The sequence below is a fragment of the Drosophila gunungcola genome, chromosome 3R, assembly GCF_025200985.1.
Source record: "Drosophila gunungcola strain Sukarami chromosome 3R, Dgunungcola_SK_2, whole genome shotgun sequence".
In the NCBI taxonomy this organism is placed as follows: domain Eukaryota; kingdom Metazoa; phylum Arthropoda; class Insecta; order Diptera; family Drosophilidae; genus Drosophila; species Drosophila gunungcola.
The window spans coordinates 8,466,760-8,492,052 of NC_069139.1; the positions used below are offsets into that span (position 1 = coordinate 8,466,760).

The following is a 25,293-nucleotide window of genomic DNA, read 5'->3' on the forward strand; positions in this document are numbered from 1 at the left end:
ACGTAAGCAAAACAGCAACCGCTTTAAAAAGCTTTACATTCTCAATTTACGAACCAGTGCTCAAAATAAATTGTGTGATAAAGCAATAATCAAAAGGATATCCAAATGTACTATAAGATTTAGGCCTGAATCACTGTAAAATGCGCTACAATGATAAACGATTTTTTTAAACATTATTATTAGCTAAACCCACGCTAGCTAAACCTGTTTTAAATTGAGAATAACAAAAAAAATGTTTTTAAGCTTAATTGTTAGCCTAACCCATAGACAATTTCTTTAAATTGTAGGGTGCATATAAAAATGTTTATTTGTCTGCCGGCCGGCATAAACCCAAGATAATTCAGAGGACCGACCACAAGCAAAGCAAAAAAGGTGATGAACGGCAGTGCAAAAACAAATCGCTGATAGCCAGTTATCGGACGCTATATAAAGCGGCATCTGGCAGCAATTCAGTTTCAGTTTGGCGACGACTCTCAGACAGCCGGTCTCTATTCCACTTCTCAGTTAAGAATATATATAACATATTGCTCAATATGGCCGATCCCAACGCCAAACCCAAGTACACAAAAGTGAGTATAAATATTGTGTTGCCAGCTGCATATCAAATAATAAAAAGCAGATAAGTTGCATTTAATATTGACATACAACACCTTTAGTAGCACATGTACTATAGAAGAGATGATAGTGATTTTTCAATTAAAATTAAGTCCACTTTAAACTAGTTTCTGTCGCCATTTTCAAACATTCGCGAATTTGGATCTGGTTTTTCTTCTGGCCTCCATATACATACGTATGCATATACATACAAATATGTTGTTTTGGAAAAAAAACAGTTTTTTGTTTATTCTTAGATACAGGGTGTTCATGTTGTTATCAGCAGATGTTGGTCACGAAACAAACAGATCCAGCACTCGTAAAGTAAAGCCATAATAATTATGAGGTCTTCTGAGCTGATAAGGTTAACCACTATAGGGGTCCAAAATGAACTTGCCATTTTTTCGATACGGATGAGACTTTGAGACTTATAGTACGATGAGATGAGGCAAAAAAAGTTTCTTTAAATTAAAATACTTAAGGTTCATCACTAAATATAAAAGAATACAAATAAACCCAGACTAATTTTACCATAATCGGAACAGCACAATTCAATTTAACTGCCTCTACTTCTCGTAGTTTCCAATTGACTACTTATCTTGACTACTTTATCTTGCGAGTTAAAAACGTTGAGCTTACAAGTACTTATCGCCCAATGACCTATTATTTTGAATGACATCCAATAGCCTCAAACGACTTTAGTTTGTTGTCAAATGTTTTGTTTAGTTCATAAAAACTTAAAATCGTGACTAGAATCACATTTTACATTGTTTACATTGTCGCGTGTCGCCGGCGAATTGAAATGGCCCAATCGGAGGACTGATAACTTATTTGAGCGGATAAGTAATCGCAAACAAACTGGGCTAATAATAATGCACAAATTGCACAAATTACTGGCACATCAGTTAGTCAGATTTGATCATAGTTTTGCCCACTGCGAACCCAATTATTGCCAGGTGCTGGAGATTCTGTGCTTCAATTGACTGCCTTTTTAATCACAATAATCTTCTTTTATTATTTATAGCTCTTCATCAACAATGAGTTCGTTGATTCGGTGTCGGGCAAGACCTTTGCCACTTTCAATCCGGCCACGAATAAGGAGATTATTAAAGTGTCCGAGGGAGATAAGGTGAGTGCAGTATACGGAGATGGGTTTTGAAGGCCCTCGAAGAGGTCTAAATTATAGTAACATGTTCTTAAAATAAGTAAAAATATTTAAAATAAATCCTTTTCAAATTAACTTTTTATATTTAGGCTGACATAGATCTGGCTGTGGTTGCGGCCAAGAAGGCCTTCCATCGCGACTCGGAATGGCGCAAATTGAGTCCCCTGCAGCGCACCACTCTGATGAACAAGTAAGCTTTGCCCTAAACCTTTCCCGAAAAAAGTATAACATTAATCCCCTGCAGACTCTGTGCTCTGATGGATCGGGACAAGGCATTCCTGGCCAGTTTGGAGACGCAGGACAATGGCAAGCCCTACGCCGAGGCCCTTTTCGATGTGACCTACTCGATGCTGACGCTGCAGTACTATGCCGGCTGGACCGACAAGTTCTTTGGCGACACCATTCCCGCCGGAGGCTTCACCTCGATGACGCGCAAGGAACCGGTGGGCGTGGTGGGCCAGATCATCCCCTGGAACTACCCCCTGCTGATGCTGGCCTGGAAATGGGGACCTGCTCTGGCTGTCGGCTGCACCATCATCATGAAGCCCGCGGAGCAAACTCCCTTGACTGCCCTCCACATGGCTGCTTTGGCCAAGGAGGCCGGTTTCCCCGCCGGAGTGATCAACGTGGTCAACGGTTTCGGACCCACTGCGGGAGCGGCCATCAGTGAGCACCCCGACATTGCCAAGGTGGCTTTCACCGGCTCCGTGGACATTGGTCGCATTGTGATGCAGGCTGCGGCCAGGACGAACTTGAAGAGGGTCTCCCTGGAGCTGGGCGGCAAGAGTCCTGTGGTGGTCTTCGATGATGCGGATGGTAGGTGGCTTTTCCTCTTGAAATTTTCTCATAAAATGATATTCCTGATTTCCCCAATTAGTTGACTTTGCGGTGGAAACCACCCATGAGGCTCTGTTCTCCAATCACGGCCAGAGCTGCTGTGCCGGCAGTCGCACCTACGTGCACGAGAAAATCTACGATGAGTTCGTGGCCAAGGCGGCTGCCAAAGCCAAGGCCCGCAAGGTGGGTAATCCCTTCGAGGAGAATGTACAGCAGGGTCCTCAGATCGACGATGAGATGCTGACCAAGGTTCTGGGCTACATTGAGAGTGGCCAGAAGGAGGGCGCCAAGCTGCAGGCTGGTGGAAAGAGGATCGGCAACGTGGGTTTCTTCGTGGAGCCCACTGTCTTCTCAGATGTCAAGGATGATATGCGAATTGCCCAGGAGGAGGTAGTTATTGTTTATGTAAAGGAAATCCCTATCTTAAATGCTTCTTTACCATCCTAAGATCTTTGGGCCCGTGCAGTCCATCTTCAAGTTCAGCTCTCTGGACGAGATGATCGATCGGGCCAACAATGTGCAATATGGCCTGGCCGCTGGCGTTATTACCAACGATATCAACAAGGCCCTGAAGTTTGCCAACAACGTGGATGCCGGCTCTGTGTGGATCAACTGCTATGATGCCGTGCTGCCCTCCACTCCTTTCGGTGGCTACAAGCACTCCGGAATTGGTAGGGAGCTGGGAAAAGATGGACTGGACAATTACCTGGAGACCAAGACCATCACCATGAAGCTGCTTTAAGCTGGAACTTGAAGAGTTTCCCACTTCGTATATACAACACTTGTATTTTATTCGCACTTGTTTTCGATTTTGTCCTTGGTTAGACTATTGCATTTAAAATAAAACTATTGGATTATACTTATCAGTGGTAATGTTATAGTCGAAGGAATCGACTGAGTAATGTCGCTTAACTTGCCAGGCGGGATCGTATCTTTTTCTATTTTGCAAGCCTAAGAGTATGCAAATGTTTTAGTTATAAATTCAATTCGGACCACTCTTTAATTAAAATTAAATAAATATTAAACCCTTGGTTAAGCCACATTTGGACATAAGATTTCGAGGCACAAGTTCACTAAGCTAGGACAGTGAAAAATATCAGTTAACTAAATATCCTAACTAGGGAGAACGCCAGAGCTTAGACTAAAATTTGATTAGTTAAGGTAATATTTCTTATGTTCACTAAACACTAACACATCGTATAAAAATAAACCTGAGATGGCTGATCCATTGGCCAGCCGTGGGATTAGACCAAGTTCGGAGGCGGAATATGGGACTGACTCTGCACCTCCAGAAGTGGCACTGCCAGATCGCTGAGCCGCGACCTGGCACTCTGAAAGTCGTCCTCCGACCTGGGTCGCACCTGCGACTGGTGCTGCGGACTGCCCTGCTGCACCACTTCCCTGTAAACTGGCTGAATTTGGGACTGGGGAAGCCCAAGCCGGCCACTATCGAACATCTCATCGATGTCCACCAGCTGGAAGTCCACGGCAAAGACAAATCGCAGCACCATGACCAGCAGAGCCACGATCCACAGCACCATTCCGATCACGTAGCTGCAGCGGAAGAGCTCCAGATAAGTATCGTGGGACACCTTGTGGTCGTGGACGATGGGACGCAGAAGGGCAATGGCATCGCCACAACTGATGGCCGACGGATCTGTAAGATTCTCCCTCAACTGGCCACACAGTCGCTTCAGATGACCATTGGTGAGGATGGTGTAGATCACGCTGCCCAGACTCATCACCGAAAATATGATTATGGAGGGCACCACAATGCGCCAGGGTTTTGGCAGTACACTGAAAAATTAAGACATTATTTAATCGTTTAGTAACTCTTTAATTATTTTCTTACGAATTCTTTTTGCTGCCGGTCTGAAAAATCAAACACATAGCCGTCCAAATGATGGCCACTATCTCCGATATGAGGGGAAATGCATAGACAAACTGAGCACCTATGCCACGATTCCAAAAAGTGGCATGAGCATCGACGGACACTTAAATAATAAGGCATTGTTTTTAACATTAAAAATATTGGAGTTAGATTTTACTCTTACTAGTGCTCAAAAACTGACGATCTGCATCGGCATTGAACGTTATTTTTGGTGGAGAAGCCGTCGTTGTCGTGACTTTCTCCTCCTTCTTTTCAGCGATTAGACGCTCCAATTTAGGTCTGTTCTCAATAGAATCATAGATATGCGGTATCTTAAAGATTGGCTTTGTGGTTTCTGGAAAGAAAGTTGCATTTTAATACGGAACAGTATCTTATCTTCAAGATATCTTACGGCTCTCGCTCTGCAGCGATTCGGGGGTTACATCTTGCACATCCTGTACGGAATACTTTTGGCCATATGCATACTGGGTAGCTGCCTTAAAATCCCGCCGAAGGATCTGCTTACTATGCTCATCCATTTGCTCCAAGTTGCGTTCTTTGAAGATGAGTTTGGCACTGACAATTCCCTCGTACAGATCCCCCGATATCATGTGCAGACAAATGCTCCATAGAATGGAAAATATTGCTATCAAGACCATCAGACATATTACCATGTCTAAATTAGAAAAAAGTTTTTAACCAAAAATTATTAAATTTCAAACTATATTATTACTTATAATAAGAACTTTTACCAATTATAATATTTGTGAAAAAACATATACCCTAAAATTAGAATTAAATTACTTTAATAGCTAGCTTAAAGAAGTATACCGAAATCGGATTTGCCCGATAGGTTATGGGCCAAAATTTATTAACTAACTTAACAAGATATGACACTTTAAAATCATGCCATTGGGCAAGCTAATTACAAAATTTAAACATTCTTAACATACAGCAAAAACGTTTCTTATCTTCAAGAATTAAATTATTAAATGACCTCTGGCATAATTTAGCATTACAAACATGTTGCTCCATCAAACGGGCCGCTGGCGAATTTGAATTTAAAATTAATAGCAGGCGAATGGACATAGCTTTATATAGAGAATCAACTCTTTATGGATCTGCCATAGAAGCCATAGATCAAGTAAACGCACTGTTGCCAACAATGGATTACGACATTATGAGAATGGAAAACACTAGCGCTTGAAGGTTAGGCATTCTATAATTTATGACTCTCTAGTTATGTTCGGGTGAGGTTTTGCTAAGTTTGTTTATTTTGTGTAAGAAACAGCTAACTGTGAACGAGTCTCAGTATATTAACGTTTCTGTGTGAGTTGTTATATCATATGAATGATATCATGCCAAATGTTATAGAGCTCGGTAAACGAGTCGGGGCGAAACATTTTCAGATGACGTCGATACCGTGACTGCCTCCCAATAAAATTCATTTCAAATGATGCAAATATTCCCTCATATTGTTCGAAATAAAGAGAAAACAAACCGCTGGCAGAGTCAACAAACAGATTCGCGGATAAATATACGACTATGCTCTGTGTGCATAATAAAAGTCCCATAGCGGAACATGTCAAAACGGGTGAATATGTTACATTACCATTCCATTTTATGGTCCATAATGGACATCTGAATTTTACAAGTTCGTATATCTATAGAGTGAGAGAATTGATCACGAGCTGGTGCCGCAGATTTCATGCCCCAAGTGCTTTGAACGCATTTAGCGGAATGTTTTTCTGCTTTTTGGCCAGCCACGGGCCCATTTATATATGTCCGAAGCGATTTACTGCGCGTTGCATGATCCGCCGCAAAGTGGCACATTTGAAATGACATCATTTCCAACATGTCATGCCCCTCTCATCTCCGAAACTTGGGGCGGGTAAATAATATTCAGCAGCGCTGTTCAGTGGGAAGCGAGAAGTTGGCAGTCGTAAGCTCATCTACAAACCGCTTTTGGCCAGGTTTCGTGGCTGAATATGGCCCAAAAGAGGCGACGTTTCGTGAAGAAAACTATAAATAAATATTACTAATAGGCTTCTAGATAGACAAATGTAAACTACAGCAACCCTGAAGTAAAAAGCATATAGTTTTCTATTTTCTAGTTTCACTAACATGTAGTTCATAGGGCTGGGTGTATATTTTATTATTTAGGTAATGTTATTTTACCCAAGATTTTTTTCTATTACTCTTTTCGGAAGTTTACATTTTACACAGTTAATACTTTTCCAATTGTTTAAAATAATTAAGTGCTTGTTTACAACTGCGACGGCTCCCGGAAGTTTGGCACTTTGGCTAATTTGTTAATGCCAATAACAGGAACCACATGGCGAATACGTACTATGAACTGCGCCCACTCAAACAAACTTTCCTCCACTTATCGACAGACGAGAGCTGCAGCAAATGGAATACGTTCATATATAGCATTAAGATCGGTATACCCAGCAAGACAAGTGTGAAAATGTTTATAAGCAAAAGCAACTAAGTTTATATTATCACATTGGCCTAAAGGCTTTAGGCCAGTTTAGCACCTTTAATGAGTCGATTGACGCTATAAAAATAGTTATAAATTTGGCACATTAAGCTGGCAGCTTAATTTTGAGACAGACCCATTTTTTTGTAAATCCGCTTACACCACAGTAAACTAAACTTTACTTTGATAAATATAAAAAAATTAAGAGATATGTGAGCAGAAAATGGTTAGCTGAACAATGATAAATGTTGGCCCCATTGTCAAGCATATAAGTAAAACCATTTGTTGGGTAGGTCTCTGTTGTTTTCAAAACATTCAAACTCATATACGGTTTATTGATGCTGAAAGACGCGCCCCCAAAGAGCAACTTCCATGACTGATGGACAAAACCGTGAAATGGTTTTAATTGACATGAACATTCGCTGTCAATAGCAGCAGACAGTTCACCTCAAATTTAACCAATTGGCTTTCACCATTCTAAATGTTACCCTGAAATTTGTTATGGGTTTTATTTTAGATTTGAGTTCTACGTCTTCGGCCCTGTGAAGGTCGCCACAAAAATATATTTAAAGTATCAAGGGCTGCCCTTAGTAATATCTAAAAAAATAAATATAATATATATATAATGGCTTATTTGTAAATCAACGTACGATTTAGGTTGCGTATGTCGCTGGTGGTTAGCTTGCCCTGTTTGTATTTTTTAATCAATTCCATGTTAGCATGTTATTTCCATAAACTCCGTAAATTATAATGCTTCCGTTGCTTTTTCAGACAAATTTATCACTTTGAGAACATATTTTGTAAACATTCATTGGCTTTTTATCCATAAAATGGTGTTTAATCGTTTTAATTACACATTTGTTTAGTTTATGCGAATTTTATTAACCTTGCTGAGAATATTTCACGTGGCTAACTGATGGAAACACAAAAATCAGGAAAATGTGTTAGCAAAATAATATGCATTTGAAACCGAAAAAAAGTGTATGTTTCTGCTCATATAAAATTGTTTGTAGCTACTTCTGTTCATATTTCTCTATCAGGTCAATTTTCATTTGTCATTTATGTTATTTTCAAATCTTTACAAATAAAACTTTAATATTTTTGTCATTGTTTCATTGCAATCCTTTCACAATTAGCACTTATTGTAAGCAGATTAATTTGCTCGCTTACACAGCAAATGTTTGTTGATTGGTTGTACTCCGTATTTATTTAGTTTTTGTGATTTTAATTGACAAGCAAGAAAATATTTTACGTTGTACGAAGTGTAGAAATTTATTATCAAAATAATAAACAATTGCGCTCCTAAATATAGCTGCAGCTTTTGGGCAAACTTAATGAAGCGGGGAGACTTTTTGATTTTCGCCTCGATTCTGTTCACTTGAGCGATCAGAATAATTGAGATTAATTGATTTGAAATTACCGAATGTCTGTGGGTGTCTGCGTACATACATGGAAGGTAGACACACAAATTTAGCAATTGTATTTTGAACACTTTGGATATCAATTTACATTGATCAAACACATCAGTTGTTCAGGGTTTCAATTTCCATTTGAATTTTCCTGTCACATTACGTATACGTAACGTACCGAAATTAACACCTTTCTGTGTTCGTTCTCGAATATCTATTCTAATTAACTCGTGGCTTAAAGTATGTCAAAGTGTGTGCTTCGGTTTGGGAGAAGTGACATTCGTCTGAATAGACGAGTTCAAGGTCAGTGGAAAGGAGCAAGCAACCTTTTCGATTTGACATTTATGATTTCTTATTTCGACAGTTTCGAATCACTAATTTGCATAAAAAGCGATTTCTCTGCTAATTGCCGAGCCCGTAATTCAACCACACGACGTTCGGGCACGCATCCAAAAGATAAACAACCGAATGGGTTCCAAACTCTGCGTACTACTCGTTCGCAAACCGTCCGACGTTTGTGACTGTTGTTCAGACACTGAGGCGACTATATGCCAGGCCATAATTCTCCAGCCGATTCCGTCTTTCTCTCGCTCTCTTTCTCTCTATATGGAGAGCCATAGCTCTGGTCGACTTTATTTTATTTATTTTTTATGCGGCTCTCAAGAGCGAGCTTCTTCGGTTTTTGTTTTGATTTCGAAAATTTGCAACTGGTTGCTTAGGTATGTTTTTGTTTGTGCCTTTGTTTTGATTTGGTTCTTTCGTGTTGTTGACTATTTTTTTTTTTTGTTTTGTTCACAACCATTTTTGATAGTGGGCGACAGAGGGGCAGGAAGACGACAGCGTGCGTGGGATGGGAAATCATTGTTTTATTTATAGTTTTGTTTGGGACTCTGGACTGTGGTCTTTGAAAACATATTTAACACGTAGTTAGCGCGGATTTAATGTGGGATAACTTTAAAGTTGGTACTACTTTGTGACAATAGGAATTAAACCTTTTATTAACTCAATGTTAATATAAGAAATACAAACATAACTTTCCATTTAATCAAATATTTTAAAATATTGTTTTGAATATTTTTAGTTCAATTAAAGTCCTATAAAATTGATATAAAGTCAAAACAACAAATAATTTAACTAGTTATTTACTTTTGTTAAAAGATAAAGGTATTCAATAGTTATATTAGTTAGTCTCTTCGTGAATTCTAAATTTCGGTATTGTTTATTTATTCCTTTCCAGAAACACACAAATTCTATTCAATTTATATCTTCCATTTTTGTGTATCCTCAATTAGTTCTGATATTCAAAGACCGACAGAAATCCTATTCTATTTCCATAATCATTGTTTCGGTTTTGGGCAGTTGCCATGGCCGCAATTATCGGCGATGACCTTGAAAGAACACGCCGCTTTTTCACGTCCAAGGTGAACTTAATTAGCGGCCAGAAGTCCTTCGAAGGACTTGTCGATGTGTGGTATCAAATCGCGTGCCTGGCAGGCATCTAGTTTTTTTAATATTCTCAAGACGAACGAAAACTCCATCTAACTATAACACTCGTCACTTGGGAGCTATAACAGTCTCGGGGGTGTTGTTGAAAAGTATTTGTGCTGGAGAAATTTAAATTTGTTATTAACGGAGTTTAGTACCAAAAATGTAGTGCAATCTAAAACACAAACGAAGTCATAAGATATCTTCTTTATAAATTATAGTTTGTTTAAGTAAGCCAAACTATTTTGCTTATAACACGTGACGTTTAAATAGGCTTTGACCTCCCAAGAAACTTATTTAAACACTTTGAGTTACACCCAATAAAAGCACTATTAACTATTGCCACTGGTTTGTATGCCTATGCCTGGGCATAAACATGTTCCGCCCCAAAGAATTCCATCGAATCCATTTGCACACATGTCATAATAATAAGGTAAATATACAAGAAAATCATTTCTAGCTTCAATGTTGAAATTGGCGATGACGTCGCCCTCTTATGCAAATCCCCAGTAGATAATGCGACACATGAATTCATTACAGAGTTACACACAAGGTCCAGGTGAGTTATGATGGGTAGTCAATCATATTCAAGAAAGACTTTTGTTCGGCAATAAGAAAATTATGAATGAATAAGTAATATATAAATTTATGAAGTATAAATCTGTTTTTTTTTTTTTAAAGCGATAAACGTATATCTTTTTAACTCATGGGTTTGAACACTGATACACAGGGCGAATACGCATTTTAAGATAAAACCACTTACACTCGCAGCGCACCACTTCGCTCCTGGCTTCCCGTGTTAGCATCTGCAGGCTGTCGCCAATCCGCCGTATCCGCTGCGGCCGACTCCCCATCTCTGATCCACGGCACTTGGCCACCGCATCTAATTACGTCTTTTGTTTACAACAGGCAAACAATTAGCAAAATTGCTAAACACAAACTTAGCACTTGAGTGCGCATTTTTTGGCTTGACTAGCTCAGTTTGGGACTTGGCAATAGGTTTGGTGAATGACCCGAAAGAAAAGCTACGACTGGAGACGTTCATACGACACGACCGCTCGACGCGAACTGTGCGCAAGCCAAGCGGCTAAGGCCATTAGGGGTATTTGCTGCTGCTCCGGGGAAAATTCAAATTGTATGGCGTCACTTGATAGTGGTGGTTACCGCACTATACAAACAGCATAGAGCGTTTTGAGATCCCTGGCAGTGGTGCTTACGTACAAACGTCTTTGAGGAATATAGAATACGAAAAAAAAAAAACATTCCATTGTAAATTTGGATTTTAAAGCTACGAAAATATACAAATGGGTTTAGGTTTTTTCTTTACACTCCATCTAAAATAGCTTAAAATTTAACGTGTATTTCCATGTCTTAGACATATTAATAAAAATAAAATATTATTGAAATAGAAAATAAATATTTTATATTTAAAAATGTAACTGGTAGTAAATTGTACATGTTGTTAAATTGGGACCATTGGCTTGTGTACCTAGTGCAAATCTATGGACATCTACCATCACTGATCCCTGGCAGCCAGCCGACCTGTCTATCCATAGCAGGGGGTGGGCGTGGGTAGAATCACCCCTAAAAAAGGAAACCACCAAAAACAGGAGTCAAGGCAATGACCTCTCACAGCCGGGCCCATAAGTCTGGGCCACCTGGGACACTGGGAATGAGTGTCAGTAGAGCGATTGCGTGCCCAGTTAATTAGTAGAAAATGTTAACAACATCTGGCCAACGGGAAAGAGGATGTTCGTTCACAGCAGGATCCCAACTCTTTGAAATTCACGATATTTATTATACGAAAAATACTCGATTGTTTCTCAAATAAATTAGTAAATTAATATACATATTAAATCTTATTTGTAAATGTACGTTGTATATAATCCGTTACTTGGTGTTAGTTACAAATTTCACATAGCTTTAATTTGCTTTTCGATTTATTTGTTTTGTTTTCTTTTCTTTTTTATACAAAAATGTTTACTCGCTTAAGGTTAATTGTGTTAATTAGACTACAGATTTCATAAAACATTTGTGCAACAAAAAGGCATTGCAATTAACTTTCAGTTGCCCGTTTTACATAAATACAAAATTAACATATCTTGGTGTAAATATATATAAATATAAATCTATCAATTTGATCAATTCGATGAAACAATTCGCAGTGAAATACAAATGAAGAACGTCCCTATACTGGTTAATAAATCATCTTGTAACAATTTCATTTCTACACACAAATAAAAGGCGATTGTTTGAACAATTTTAGTTACTCTGATGTTTTGTTTTCCTTTCTAAGACTCACACTCCAAGTGACGATTGCCATCGACAGTTGATAGGGGATTGAAAAGTGGAGAACACTTAAAACTAGGCTACCTATACATATAGCTCGATTACATAATACTAGTAGTTGACGTTTGCTTTAAATGGGCAGAGTTTCTATGTTCGAATTTTGATTATTCTTGCATTTTGTGCGTGACGCTTAAAACGATTTTCGAATTCTTTGAATTTGCATCTCGTTGCCAAGCGTAAAATTTGACATAAATATATAGAAATAATAATAATAATATTGAATAACAGATAAAAGCGCAGCACAGTTATCAAAACTGAGTAAATGCGAAAAAAGCAATTGTTCAGCTATTTGAAAATAATTTTGCACTCGAATGCTTAAAGCTCATTAACTAAATAAACTTACATTACATTGAATTCATTAACATAGTTGAGTGCATAGATAACATAATTTCAAATTAATGAGTTTGAGTGGACGCAAAATATAGTCGCCTCGCAAGCGAGCGCTTTCATCAATAAATACGTAAAAATTCATTGTAACTAAGTAAAATTCGCAAAGCATTACAACACAGTGTTATCTTGGAATTGGAAAGGATTAGAGAGTAGCGTTCGCTTAGGCGTATTAGAAAATTAAAGGGTTTGTTAGACTAAGCTGGGAACCGAAATAAATTACAATATCTTATATAGGAGGAAACGTGTTCGCAATACTTTTCGTTTGCATTAGAGCTCTCTGCATTAATTCGGGTCTGGCTTGGAACTGGGCCCGATTGGTGGGGGAGGGAATGGGTGCAGATAGTGCCGGGAATCGGAGGAAAGGGACAAGTTTTATTTGAAGCGGCGCTGTGGCAAAGTCGGACTCTCGGGCGGCGTATCTCCTCCTGCTCCTCCGCCGCCTCCAACGACGATTTGCTGCAGCGAGTGCTTCTTGGTCACGCTCTTGAATGGAGCACCCAGTTTTCGGGGGCCACGCGGCGAGGCGGAGGACATTCCAGCGGCCGCCTCCATGGCTGCCGTGGATCCAGCCGAGGCCGACGGCACAATTCCCATTACGGGGCCTGAGTCGATGGAGGCTTGTACCCAACCTGAAAGGAAGGACGTTTATTTAATTAATATTCAATTAAAAAAATCACTAACTTCTTTTAAATAGTTATAAAACAAACTGACTACCTTATAATCTTTGTCTTCATGAAGGCAAAATCTTATACCTTGATTTATAGAAACCGTATTTCAATAAGACTTGTAATTGTGATTTAATCTATAACCCAGTGGACCAAAAATATGCGACAATCCGTTTGCGGACATGTTGACCAATTGGTTCCCTGAATTCAATAGATTTGCTCACCTTTGACAGAGGCGCGATTGTGATCGAGCAAAGCTGAGGCTAGAGGCGCTGTCGAACTGCTGGCATTGGATTCCCGAAGAGTGCTGAGCGTGGACAGCGGCATTGGATTGTAGATGCGGCTGGCGAAGTCCTCGAAGGTTGTGCTTTCCTTATACCGTGAAGATACGCTATCCAGCGACCGATTGCGCTCCTCGTAGCTGCACGGAAAGAGAACTCGTTAGTACCCAATGGAACCTAAATGATTTTGGTACAACTTACAACTGTTGGTAGAGTGGCAGGGCGGCTCTTTTCGTTCGACTGGCATTGATGGCCGTGGCCCGGATCAGGGTGGCCAGGCAGGCGCCACTCACCACGCTCTCGTTGGCCAGCGGTCCGAACCACGGAACCTCCGGCTTCCGGTTGACAGTCACCCGGAACAGGCCATTTCGCAGTGGGTAAACCACAATCAGAACATCGCAAAACTCGGTGGGCAAAATGTCCCGTCTGTAATCCCGATGGTGTTCGCTCCACACGATGTGCACCTCGTCGTTGCCCAGATGGCGCGTCTTTAGCAGCATGGCCTCCGAGGAGTCCGACGGCATTCTGGTGGCCACATGGTAGACCACCTCCAGGAAGGGCGTAGCATAATAGGGAGCTGTGGCTCCGCATCCTTGACGGGGTAGTCCGCCCAGGAAGCCGTTGTGCGTCTCCAAATCGATCTCCCAGCCCAAGGCGGACACGAACATCTCGTAGGTACTGCTGCCGCTTGTATTTCTTAGAATGCTGCCCTTGTCTTCCTGCCCGGCGGCCACATAAATCACGGCCATCTTGTGGGTTTCCCGACATTTCTGCAGGTCTACGTTTCGAAGCTCCCTCATGAGTTTCTCGCTCCTCTGAAGCAAATGCGTCCTGGACCGTCGCTCCCAGCCGGCTAGTCCCAAATGCGAGAAGAGCAGCCGGCAATACTGGAACGGCATCTCGGTGCGCGTGGGCAGGGAATCAAAGGATGCTGTAGCGGAATGGAGTGACCTCTGATCCTGCTGTTGCAGCGAGGAACTGGAGCTGGCATGTCGCAACGCGGGCGAAGGAGCCTGCGCCGAGTGAGTCACGAACTCCTGCTCGAGCAGGCGTTGGTTCAGTATCACCGAAATGGCCTGCGCCTCCTGATTGCCGCTGAGGGGACTGCTGCTCGGAGCATTCAACTGGCTTACAGTGGGTGCAACGCACTCTGGGCTGGTATGCCCTATGTAGGCCAACATATCGTCCAGCTGATCCAGATCCGGGGCCATGTCCTTGGCCAGGGGCAGCACCCCAGCCGGACGGTGTCGCAAGGTGTGACGCGGTGCCTGCAACTCGTGTGCCACCATGGAGCACACCATGGAATCCAGCGGCTGGGTGTGATGTATCTTTGGTGTGGTTCTTGGAGTGGCCTCCTCCGCTTTGCGCGGTTCCGAATATAAGATGGAGGCATCCCAGCAGGCCTTGCCATTGAGATCCCGCATTAGGACCCTTACTTGCTTCTCGGCTGTCACCAGGCCGGCTGTGATTCCTCCACCAGGAAGTTTCAGCGTGGGCAACTCTATGAAACTGGCCACCAGACCGGAGTTGAGCATGAAGAGCTGCATATTTTGGGCATTCACCACAGAAGGAAGTTCCACAGAGTCGCGTCTCGTCTCCACTTGACCTCCGTAGGCAGCACTACCGATATCATCCTGCTCCTCCACCATGGAACTCAGGCGAGATGCCCCAATTCCCATGGGAAAGTGACCGATGTGGGTGACCAGATGCATGGACACCGCCTTGGCACACAACTTAATGGCTGTGATGCACTTTTGGATGGTCTCGGACGTCTGGTAGGTTGCTTCCGGAAGCCGTCCATCGCCTTGAAGATCGTCGTGTGCAATGTGCATATCGAAATCATCGTCGGCCGTCAGTTTCACCCTCTCATGGCGCGGAGCTCCAGAGGCAACTTGAAGGAGCACTCTCAGCACTTGGAGCACCAGCGTATCACCTTTCTCGTTGAAGGGTGCCAGCATTATGGGGGCAGGAATGGACATGCAGAATTCACCCAGACACAACATCAGCGAAGTGAGCACCACCTTGTCCGAATCCCTGGGCTTGGACACGTTCTGAATTTCCAAGGCCTTGCAGATGGCTGTTATGATGAGCTGCGGAACCCTTTCAATCGCTGCCAATTGGCGTCCACGCTCGGCGCACAATTTTAACGAATCCACAGCCACCATGGCAATGGTGTGATGCTTGAACTGCAGCGCCTGGAGCAGCACCTGGAGCACCTCCTTGATGCGGGGATTGTAGACCTGCGACTCCTTGGGATGGACGTCCTTGTGATGCGGCACCGCTTGCTGAAAGAGGTTGGTCCTGCCGGAAGTCGAGGAAACCGACAATGGTTGCGAAAGACGCATGAGCAGCCACTGGCCCAGTTGGGAAAGGGCAATGCATCGCGCCTTGGCCGAAGGCTCCCGCCTGGCGCATCTCAGCACAATGTTCAGTATGTGATCCTGCAGATCCGGGCACTCCATAAGCTCGAACTTTTGTGGCGAGGGCTGCAGAACGGGGCGTGGCAGCAGCGAGGACGGATAGCAGAGCAGGGAGCCCAGGAGAGCGGCCACCTCGGCCCTTGGTGTGCTCCTTGAAACCTCCAGGGAAGTCAGCAATATAGCACTCGCATGCACCAAATCCAGAAGCAGCAAAGTGTGTCCCGGCAGAAGCAAGCTGAGCAACCTGGGTCCCTCCAAGTGCTTAAGAATTGCATAAATCAAATCACGATCCTCGCCGGTCAGCAGCTGATGCAAGGCGTGATAAAACAAAGCCAACTGCTGCATGCCCACAGCTCCCTGAATCGCAAGCGAGCAGAGCAGTTGCAGGGCCCAGAGTTTGCCCTTCTTGAAGGATCGATCTAACGAAAGTGACCCGTAGCACCAGGGCGCCACAATTCCAATCGGTGGCACCAAAGTCGGCAGTGGGGGAGTGCTCTGATTATCCGTAGATATCCCTTGGTTCTGCTTGATCTTAATCAGGTTTTGCGTCATCTCCAGCAGATGCATGAAGACCTGGGCGTGCAGATCCGCTTTGGGAATGCGGTTAACATCGCCCAAAGCACCCAGCATGCGCTTCCACATAATGGAGGTGGAGTCGGGATGCCAACCCTCCGCGGAGCCTCCTAGAATGATGCACCGTCGTCCGGATACACTTCCCGAGTTGCTGCCACTCCCGTAGCTGCCAGAATTTGCATCATCCAAGCTGGCATCGATCTGCAGTTGGGCATCCTTGATGGATCCACCTTCGATGCCACTGCTGGCGGTTGGTGAAGGACTCCTGGAACCTGCTCCGCTTTCGTTGTCACCTTCCTGGTAGCTGTCCGTCTCCTCCGCCTCACCCTTCCTCGCCAGCGAGTCGAGGGACATGGCTCGCCTTAGGTCCTGTGGATTGCAACGATTCTCGCCCAGCTGCGGCTGTTGCAGCGCCTTGGGTTTGGGAGTGGCCGCCCGACGGCGTCGTATCCTCGAGCTTCTGGCCGCCGAGGCCAAGCTGCCCTCGCTGTAGCTCCTACTCAGCATGGGAGTCAGCGGCACTGGCCGCGATCCCTGGCCAGTGCCTCCTTGCGATTGTGTGTGCTGGTGGTGGGGCCGTGGATGGTTAGGAAGTTGCACCTGCGACGAAGTCTCCTCCGAGCGGCTGCTACTTGATTCGGCCAGAGATTCTCGCTGTCTGCTTTGGCTAATGGCTGCGGATGCAGCATTGCCTCCATTGGCCGTGCTGCCCGATCCCGATCCCTGCCAGACGCTGCCAATGCGACGACGCTTCTCGGCCCGACTCTCCGCCACTCGATCCAGGGGTAGATCTAGCAAGCTTATGCCATAGGTGTAACGCGAAAAAACACGAGTCAGTGTTTGAATCGTCTTGTTCCATTCCACGATGAGCTCCTCGCGGTGAGTTAGAGACTGCAGGACATTTAGGAACTTCTCCCACAGCTGAACATTCACCGGCACTTTCGTGTGTGCTCGTATCCAAGTGACAATGAGGGTCTGGAATATAGCCGACCCCAGGATTCCACCCAAGGTGGCACTCTTCGAGGCACCGCTCGGCATTGGATGGTGGTTTTGATGCAACACAACTGAGGTGACCTGCAGCAGCACCACCAGCAGTTGCTCCCAGGTGCGCGAGTCCATTTCCGTGTTCATCACCATGGTGCGGTACACATTCAGAACCTTTTTGCAGATCTCTGTCTGCTCCTCCAGCGGCGTAGAGCGATAAGTTCGCGAACGGGTGGGGAAGCAGATGTTCAGGTTGGCCGTATTCACCAGGAACACGTTGGCCGCATTGGTAACAAATACCTGTCAAGAAAGTTAACATTATAATAGAGAGTTCTGTAGGGACATCGTGGATATTCTACCTGCAGTACATTCTGCCTGCCAGCCCTCACGGCCAGTTGATCCTTGGAGCCGGCGATGGCACCAACGTACGAGGGCGTGCGCAGCCGCTGACTCCGGGGTGTTCCACCCGCAGTCGACACAGGCGGCGGATCGTCATTTGGTTCCAGCAGAAAAGGTGGAGGCGTCTCGCCCGTCATCCAATCCCGGTACACAGCGATGGCCGTGCGAATTGCTTCTATCTGCGGCTTGGATGTAAAGTTCAGCAGAAAGGCCTGGCGATATACCTCGTGGACAAAGTTGATGTTTTCGCGACTGACATAGAACACATCCCGCACGATAAGACCCTGCTGGTAGCCCTGCAGACGCACATGGTCCACGTCCTCGATGTGCAGTGTACAGTCCAACCGATGGCTCAACAAACGCTCGTGCGTGAACCGCGACACCCAGTTGATCAGGACCACCACGCACGAGGCCATCACCTCCTCCTTCTTGTTTATCGATCGCATCACGGGCAGATCCAGGCGGGGATTGTAGATGGAGCAGCTCACATCGAAGCTGGGCGAGAAGACGGGCAGAAAGACGTCCATGAAGCGCTGCAGCAGGAAGGCAAACGCCCGGTGATCCTTTTGGGCGCGATTATCCCGCCATCGCAAACAGGCAGCCGTTTGCACCATGCTGTTTAGAAGAACCTCCAGACCATCGCGGGGATCCGGTGGCGCTGACTTCTCGCTGGATGACGGGGGCAGCAGGGCCACAACCTCCGAACTCTGCACGGGATGCGAGAATGCATTGTCGTGGAAAACGGACGCCATGCCACCATCGGCCTTCATGTTTGGATGCGTGAGAAAGTCCGAGGCACTGAATTCCGTATCCGGACCAACGACACCCTTTTGAGGCACAATGAGGCCAGGGATGAGGTCCGCGTACATGGCGTGCACATAGCCTGGGGCATTCTCGCCCAGCGTCTGGTACCAAAGAAGGAAATATCTAAAGAAATGTTTAAAATTGTAATTAATAAATTTAGATAAGATGCTAGAGGTTAACTCACCTGACGCCTTCTCGTCTCAGCTTGGGGGAGTTGCCCAGGTGCAGCAGTTTGGCCATGATGCGACTCAGAGAGTGACATTGCCACCGGCGAGCCAGCAACTCCGGCAGGAGGCACAGTATCTTGTCCAGCAGCCATAGTGAACCGTCCAACTCCTCGCGATGCGCCTTGTGAACTGAATAATGAATATGAAACACATAAGTAAAATACAAAACAAGCTCGATGAGTTTCCTGCTTTCTCTGGGGATGCATTCCAAAAGTCTGGACAAGCACAAGATGCAGGGAGACAGAGATGTGCATGTGGTGCAATTTGAAGAGATTCTGAGATTTTCAGCGAAAGAAGAAAGACCATGAGACGTGGACACATGAGGTATGGCAAACTGAGTTTAAAAGCAAAGTCGAAGGAGGAGGCGGATGCAATTCAATGGTCAATCAAAAATGTCTATAAGAAACCACATAAACTTACCAATGTGAAACGGAAGTTCTGCCAGTTTAGGGGTTTTACAAAAATAGAGAGAGAAAAGGGGGGTAAAATAGAAATAGATGAGGAGTTCAATTTAGAATATCTCGTTTGTTTTTATATGACTATATCTACAAAAACGGGACAAAGCATAAAGATCTACGAAACCCAAAAAAGGCATACGGTTTATTCTCGTCACTGTTGACTTTGTTTAATTAGTGGATCGTAAATGGTCTCAAAAGATACAAGCAAATTAACCAAAACTTAAATGGGTCAAAAATAAAACGGCTTTCGACGCGTTATCGACTTTTGTGTACTCTTTTTTGAAATTTTTTGCAACTTAAAATAATAAAAAGAATGTCCACAAAACAAATCATTTGGGTAATTATATCACAAAAATGTTATTTTTTATTTTAAATTAAAAAACATACAACTTTTATGAGTGGAAAATAATTTAGCTAAGAAGAACATTAAAAATACCTATGCATAGGTATATGAAACCCGTCTTTGGTCTCACAATAATTATCCATATCTCGGTTAATCTCAGAGTAAGTAAATTTACCTTTTTGTTTTAAATTAGCCTCGGCTTGAATAAAAGTGTCGTAGAGTATAAAGTACACATGGCTGTAGTTGGTCTCAAACAATGATTTCGACTCCTCCAGCTCCACATTATCTGAAAAAAATACAACAAAAAATGGGTCAACAATAAAGATAACGAATTGCATATTGGGTAAATATTATCTATCAATATAAACCCTTGTTTGTACTGCAACGAAAATGAGTTGTAATAGTAATAAAAAATTAAACAGGTCCCAAGTGTAAATGGCTATTCCTAATTATTGCTTTGTCATATACTCTTGATTTTTGGTTGTAATTAGCTACTACAGCTTTGATTACATTGATATGTCACAGATAAGAGACTATTTAAACTAAAATATTACCAAATTGAAGAAAATTAGGGGTTTTACCTAGTTCTCTCTGTGCATTAGCGATAAGAAAATGGCGCCAGGGGGTAACAATCAATGTAGTGACGCAACATTACTTTTAAGCACCTGTGCATGTCACTATTGATAACACATTGATACCACTGAAAATCCAATATAGACGATATTTTCCAACTTATCCATATAGAAAACCACGCATGACAATGCCCAATAACAACAAAAAAAACTTGGGGCCAGCGAGCTATTAAAAGTCGAGTTACGAAAAATAAAACACGTTATGATGGGTGCTCAGCGATTTGTGATGAATCAGAGGGCCTGGGGGGTGAACGCGTGAGGTGGGGAGGGGTTCACTGCCATTGCCGGCTTGCTGTCATCAGCAAAACACACTGCAAAACAGAAGAAAGCTAAACAAAGAGATAAAACAGAGTAAGAAACCTCTGAAACCGGTTTCAGCAGAAGGCCAAAAAGCAGAGCGAAGATGTCTACCATTGCACAGCAAACAAAGCCACATCATTTACCATTTCGTTTTAAAATATTCCAATCTATTTTCTAATAGGAATACATTTCATTTAGAATATATATAGATATATATATAGATAGATTATAATATCAGAATAACAACAAAAGTAACAATTTTACATTATTAATTTTTTTAGAATTTTTTCGTATGGCTTTTAAAAGTGTTTGGCTTATATAAATTAACATTTTGTATTGAAAGTTTACAACTTTTTTCGGTGTGCTCTTATTGAATGAACTGGTTAAAAAGCAACAATTGGGAACGCAGCCATTGGGATGAATGTCTAATGCGTGTAATTGGCCAAGGGACAATAGCAAACAAGCTGCAACAACAATAAGAAATCACAACAATAGTGCACCGGAGGGTGCCAGTCAGGTGTATTTAAAATTTTTTGTATTGGGGGGCACCTGTTGGAAATCGTTCGCCGAGGTGACACGAAAAGAAAGCCACTGAAAAGAGGTGGCGAAGGTGGAATAAAAAGGGGCGGAGATGGAAGATTGCTTATATCGGCGGCTCGTACTCGAAACCCGTACTTGCGGTACATTGTTGCTCGATACAGGCCAAATTCTCTAAAGCAAACGAATCTAAACGAAACTTTAAATTTAGAACTGTATAAATCACTTGCTTTTTTTGTATAGCAATGCAATAATAAATACTGCATCTATTGGCCCATAGTTAAGATATAAAATGGCTACTTAAAAGCAAACAGAAATTTTATTGTGACACTACAGAAATGCAAATATAAATTAAAATACATATTTAATCAGTTTCATTCAGAAACAACTTTAGGAACTCAGTCATTCCAATGTTATTTAGCAAAGTTCAGTCATGTATAAACAAAAGTTGGGAAAAAAATATATGAGTTTGAATCATTAAAAAGTTCGACTTATAGAAGCCTGACTGTGACTCTACTTGTTCACTTCTTTATCATTCAACGTGTTTCACACATTTTCGCTTGCCACATAGCGGAGCATGTGTAGATGTTTTTCTGTAATCTTTTTTCCGTTTTTGCATAAATTAATGTTTTTACTGGGAAGACTGGGAGGTTTTTGTGGGGTATATATCGTGTATGTGGAGGTTCTTTTGCGCCCAACAGGAAATGGCCAACGCTGTGGCCCCACATTTTGCTGTTGTTTTGCGGACTGTGGACAGAACGTCATTGAGAGCGGGCCACCGTGGAACGAAAATGGTGCGAACGACGCCCACCTGGCCAAAAAAAAAATATGTATAAAAAGCAACCAACCAGTTTCATTGTTATTGCTATGAATGCAAATAAATTATGAAATAATTAACAGCCAACAGAACCGCCAACGCGGGACCTTGGTCTCAAGGGGCAAAACCACCGTAAATGGTCAGAAAGTGCGATTTTGAAAACGATTTATTTTGGAAGTAAAAGGAATTTTGAAAATATTTGTTTATAAAGAAGGAAATGAAAGGTTAATGAAAGGGGTTTCAAAGGGCTAATTCCATCCCCAAACATAAGATAAAAGTTTATAAATGTATAAATGTTACTTTGGGCATTAATTGCCTTTAGATAAAGCCAAACGGTGACCTATTAACTCACCCAATATCATGCGTAGGTGTCGCAATCGTGAGGCGGAATCCTTTTTGCAGTCCTGCAACTTGGCCGTGGATTTTTTCACGTCGGCATGCGATTTTTTGGTAAACATTTTGCACCTTATGTTTTTTGCTCCGAACACAAGCACACATCACTCACACACACACACACACACACTCACACACACACACTTACACTCACGCAGGCACAATTGCAGGCGGTATACGCTTTCTATTCGCTGATTTTTCTCCGATTTTATTTTCTCTGGCTGATATTTGTGCCTGATATTTTCTCTGCCTTTTTCAGCTATTTATTTATACGCGCACGCCAACGAAAATCACTTTTTGTCCAGCGGAGCGCCCCGGAGAAATTATTTAGCAACGCCCGCTCTCGCCCGCTGACGTTGGTTGCCTTCGCCTTCGCCTTTGCCTTTGCTTTTTGCCTTTGCCTGGGTTCTCTGGCTTTTCGCTGCTGCAATTTCACAATTTCGCGACTTTATTCCATTGCAAATTATTCACGGGCACACTCGGCGACGCGATTCTGCACTTGTAATCTAACGGCGAGCGATTTACAGCCCATTTTACCAGCTTTCAGCGTTAATGTTTTCTTTTCATTTGCGTCGCGTCTCCAGTAAGCCAGTTCCGTTCATGCTCCGTTCACCGACTGTGGTTCCGGTTCGCGCTAGTGCTGGCTGGTTCACTTCGGTTGACTTGAACAGGTTCGCGATGACCGATGAACCGTTTATGCGCCAGCAATACGAAAGGCTTACTAACAAAATTTGCTTATTAAATTTAGATTTTATTGTTGATATAAAAGCTTATCATATCCGAAAAATAAATGCAGTACTTAAAAAATTTTTTTTTTAAAACACAATTACGAGTCAAATTATTTATTACTCGGTAAATAACTTAACGACGGTTTTTTTTCTAAATTTGTTTGTGTGTATTGATAATGAATTATAGGAGTAATTGGCTTTATAAGCTGTGATTTAAGCTGTGAGACACTTGTATATTTGCATATACAAGTAACTTGTATGTATAGTAACTGCTCAAAGTTTTATGTTTTGTAGTATTGTCTCTCCCCAACATCGGACTACAAACCTTTTAATCAGTATTTTAATATTGATTCGATTGTTTATTAACTACTTTTATCATTATTTTTACGTTTGCTGTGTTATATTATCCTATCACTAAGCAAAATTACGGCACGTTGAATTTAGACAAGTAATTTTCGAAAATTATCCATTAAATGAGCCAAGACATATATTATTTAATCAGTGATAAGAAGGCTCACTAAATGAATGGAAATTTGACCAAAGTAACTGGCAATGCTGGGATACATCCCCAATTCAGTGCCATGCGATTCCTAAAAAGGCAAACACGTCGCTTTCGCCTCGCCTGGCAGAGCCTTCTACCCCGCCGATTTCACCATTTGAAGCTACATACTCAAGTTGTTATGATATGCGTCTACGTCACCGTTTTCCTAAATATTCTATACGGAGTCTATCTCGGACGGTTTTCCTTAAGACGCAAGAAGTTCTTATTCTCCAAAGTGGTAACCATTTATTCCATTTTTGTGGCCACAATTTTCGGTACATGCTACATTTGGAATATTTATAAAGAACTATACGCGGGTCAGATAAGTAGTCGTCACACTATTGGAATTTATTGCTACATGAACGTCTTCGTTTGCCTATTTAACTATGTGACACAATGGGTGCTCACAGGTCAGATAATACGATTTCAAAATAAAATTCCGCTTTTTAAGGTCCTTAACTCGCTGGACATGTCGGTGAAGATAGTCTGGAAAGCAGTTACATTAACTATACTAAAAATCTTTATATGTCCACTAATTGGGTACATAACCCTTATACTATATCAAAAGAGGACCCAACCGGATTCACAGTGGACAAGTTTGACGACAGTGAGGACGATGCTGCCACTGATTGTATCAAATCAAATAAATAACTGCTTCTTTGGAAGCCTTGTAATCGCAAATGCGATAGTGGCTGCAATTAACCAAAAGGTTCACGTCATAGTTAAGGAGGCTAATAAGATGCAGTCATCTGTCCAGATGGATTTAAATAAACCCTATTATCGGATGCGCCGTTTCTGCGAGCTGGCCGACAGATTAGACGAATTGGCTGAGAAATACTGTCTCACTGCAGGCTGCTCAAAGGTGAGTTTTAATTTATACATGTTTAATGTGAAAGTTTTCAAGTTTTTTTCCTTTTCAAATAATACAATTGCGCACTTTAAAAATCAAACGGTTTATATGTTTCAATTGTCGAAGAGATACGTTCGATTTACGGACTGCTCTATGGTCCTTTCGATGCTAATGAACCTTATTGGCATCACTATGGGATTCTACAATCAGTATCTAGCCATTGCTGATTACTATATCAATGAGGAACCTTTCGATCTTTTTTTGGCAATAGTTCTATTGATATTTCTGGCTGTTCCCTTTTTGGAACTCGTAATGGTGGCTCGGATTAGCAATCAAACTCTACTGGAGGTGAGAAAACACATGTGTACTCGTCAAGCTTGCTGTTCTGTATATATACTTTAAAAAATCTGAGTAATAGCTAGATTTCTGCTGTTTATAGACTAGAAGAACTGGTGATCTGTTGCAGCGTCTTGACCTCCAGCACACGGACGTTCGTTTTAAGCAAGTGGTAAATGCTTTTTGGCTACGCGTTGCTATTATCGACTATAAACTGATGCCTTTGGGTCTCCTGGAACTAAGTACTTCGCTGGTCAATAAGGTTTTCTCGGCTGTAACTGGCTATCTCTTGATTCTCATTCAAAGTGATTTGACTTTACGATTTTCACTTAAATAGAAATAAAAACTTTAATTTAAAAATCTTTTAGATTAAGATTACCACCAAATACAGATACATATAAAAAATTATAAGAAGCAAGGTAAA

General features: G+C 42.4%; 4 protein-coding genes across 17 annotated transcripts; 2 read left to right on the forward strand and 2 right to left on the reverse strand.

Moving 5' to 3' along the window:
- Positions 1 to 424: 424 nt before the first annotated feature.
- LOC128257129 (aldehyde dehydrogenase X, mitochondrial) lies at positions 425 to 3,455 on the forward strand. Its single transcript, XM_052987972.1, has 6 exons — positions 425 to 569; positions 1,619 to 1,723; positions 1,849 to 1,949; positions 2,004 to 2,575; positions 2,637 to 2,986; positions 3,045 to 3,455. Exons 1-6 carry the CDS (start codon positions 534 to 536, stop codon positions 3,336 to 3,338), a joined length of 1,458 nt encoding a protein of 485 aa, XP_052843932.1. The 5' UTR covers positions 425 to 533; the 3' UTR covers positions 3,339 to 3,455.
- LOC128257134 (uncharacterized) lies at positions 3,363 to 10,909 on the reverse strand. 12 transcript variants are annotated; one of them, XM_052988058.1, is made up of 6 exons: positions 8,684 to 8,905; positions 7,599 to 7,731; positions 4,879 to 5,142; positions 4,651 to 4,821; positions 4,449 to 4,590; positions 3,363 to 4,393 (listed from the first exon to the last, which is right to left on the reverse strand). In XM_052988058.1, the coding sequence occupies exons 2-6, from the start codon at positions 7,660 to 7,662 to the stop codon at positions 3,841 to 3,843; spliced, it is 1,194 nt and encodes a 397-aa protein (XP_052844018.1). In that variant the 5' UTR covers positions 7,663 to 7,731; positions 8,684 to 8,905; the 3' UTR covers positions 3,363 to 3,840. The 12 variants fall into 12 exon arrangements, with proteins under 12 accessions (XP_052844018.1, XP_052844001.1, XP_052843993.1 ...); XM_052988041.1 differs by having other exon boundaries at positions 7,599 to 7,857; XM_052988033.1 differs by having other exon boundaries at positions 7,599 to 7,861.
- A 685-nt stretch (positions 10,910 to 11,594) lies between these two features.
- LOC128252968 (probable Rho GTPase-activating protein CG5521) lies at positions 11,595 to 23,016 on the reverse strand. 2 transcript variants are annotated; one of them, XM_052981211.1, is made up of 8 exons: positions 22,374 to 23,016; positions 19,911 to 20,021; positions 19,355 to 19,372; positions 18,892 to 19,063; positions 17,864 to 18,830; positions 13,729 to 17,804; positions 13,471 to 13,667; positions 11,595 to 13,210 (listed from the first exon to the last, which is right to left on the reverse strand). In XM_052981211.1, the coding sequence occupies exons 1-8, from the start codon at positions 22,477 to 22,479 to the stop codon at positions 12,954 to 12,956; spliced, it is 5,904 nt and encodes a 1,967-aa protein (XP_052837171.1). In that variant the 5' UTR covers positions 22,480 to 23,016; the 3' UTR covers positions 11,595 to 12,953. The 2 variants fall into 2 exon arrangements, with proteins under 2 accessions (XP_052837171.1, XP_052837173.1); XM_052981213.1 differs by lacking the exon at positions 19,355 to 19,372.
- A 625-nt stretch (positions 23,017 to 23,641) lies between these two features.
- On the forward strand, positions 23,642 to 25,224 carry LOC128262495 (putative gustatory receptor 97a). 2 transcript variants are annotated; one of them, XM_052996802.1, is made up of 3 exons: positions 23,642 to 24,545; positions 24,660 to 24,881; positions 24,973 to 25,224. In XM_052996802.1, exons 1-3 carry the CDS (start codon positions 23,664 to 23,666, stop codon positions 25,204 to 25,206), a joined length of 1,338 nt encoding a protein of 445 aa, XP_052852762.1. In that variant the 5' UTR covers positions 23,642 to 23,663; the 3' UTR covers positions 25,207 to 25,224. The 2 variants fall into 2 exon arrangements, with proteins under 2 accessions (XP_052852762.1, XP_052852753.1); XM_052996793.1 differs by having other exon boundaries at positions 23,642 to 24,881.
- The last annotated feature ends 69 nt before the right edge of the window (positions 25,225 to 25,293 follow it).

Bases quoted from the DNA above. Each gene is read 5' to 3' on its own strand.
- LOC128257129 (XM_052987972.1), top strand. From the start codon at position 534: ATGGCCGATCCCAACGCCAAACCCAAGTACACAAAA. The intron at 570-1,618 runs GTGAGTATAAAT...TATTATTTATAG, and splicing joins CCAAACCCAAGTACACAAAA to CTCTTCATCAACAATGAGTT. The intron at 2,576-2,636 runs GTAGGTGGCTTT...TTCCCCAATTAG, and splicing joins GGTCTTCGATGATGCGGATG to TTGACTTTGCGGTGGAAACC.
- LOC128252968 (XM_052981211.1), bottom strand. From the start codon at position 22,479: ATGTTTACCAAAAAATCGCATGCCGACGTGAAAAAATCCACGGCCAAG. The intron at 13,668-13,728 runs GTAAGTTGTACC...CTTTCCGTGCAG, and splicing joins CTGCCACTCTACCAACAGTT to CTACGAGGAGCGCAATCGGT. The intron at 13,211-13,470 runs GTGAGCAAATCT...CCTTCCTTTCAG, and splicing joins CAATCGCGCCTCTGTCAAAG to GTTGGGTACAAGCCTCCATC.
- LOC128257134 (XM_052987984.1), bottom strand. From the start codon at position 10,696: ATGGGGAGTCGGCCGCAGCGGATACGGCGGATTGGCGACAGCCTGCAG. The intron at 4,822-4,878 runs GTAAGATATCTT...CTTTCTTTCCAG, and splicing joins ATCGCTGCAGAGCGAGAGCC to AAACCACAAAGCCAATCTTT. The intron at 4,394-4,448 runs GTAAGAAAATAA...TTAATTTTTCAG, and splicing joins ACCGGCAGCAAAAAGAATTC to TGTACTGCCAAAACCCTGGC.
- LOC128262495 (XM_052996793.1), top strand. From the start codon at position 23,664: ATGAATGGAAATTTGACCAAAGTAACTGGCAATGCTGGGATACATCCC. The intron at 24,882-24,972 runs GTGAGAAAACAC...TGCTGTTTATAG, and splicing joins GCAATCAAACTCTACTGGAG to ACTAGAAGAACTGGTGATCT.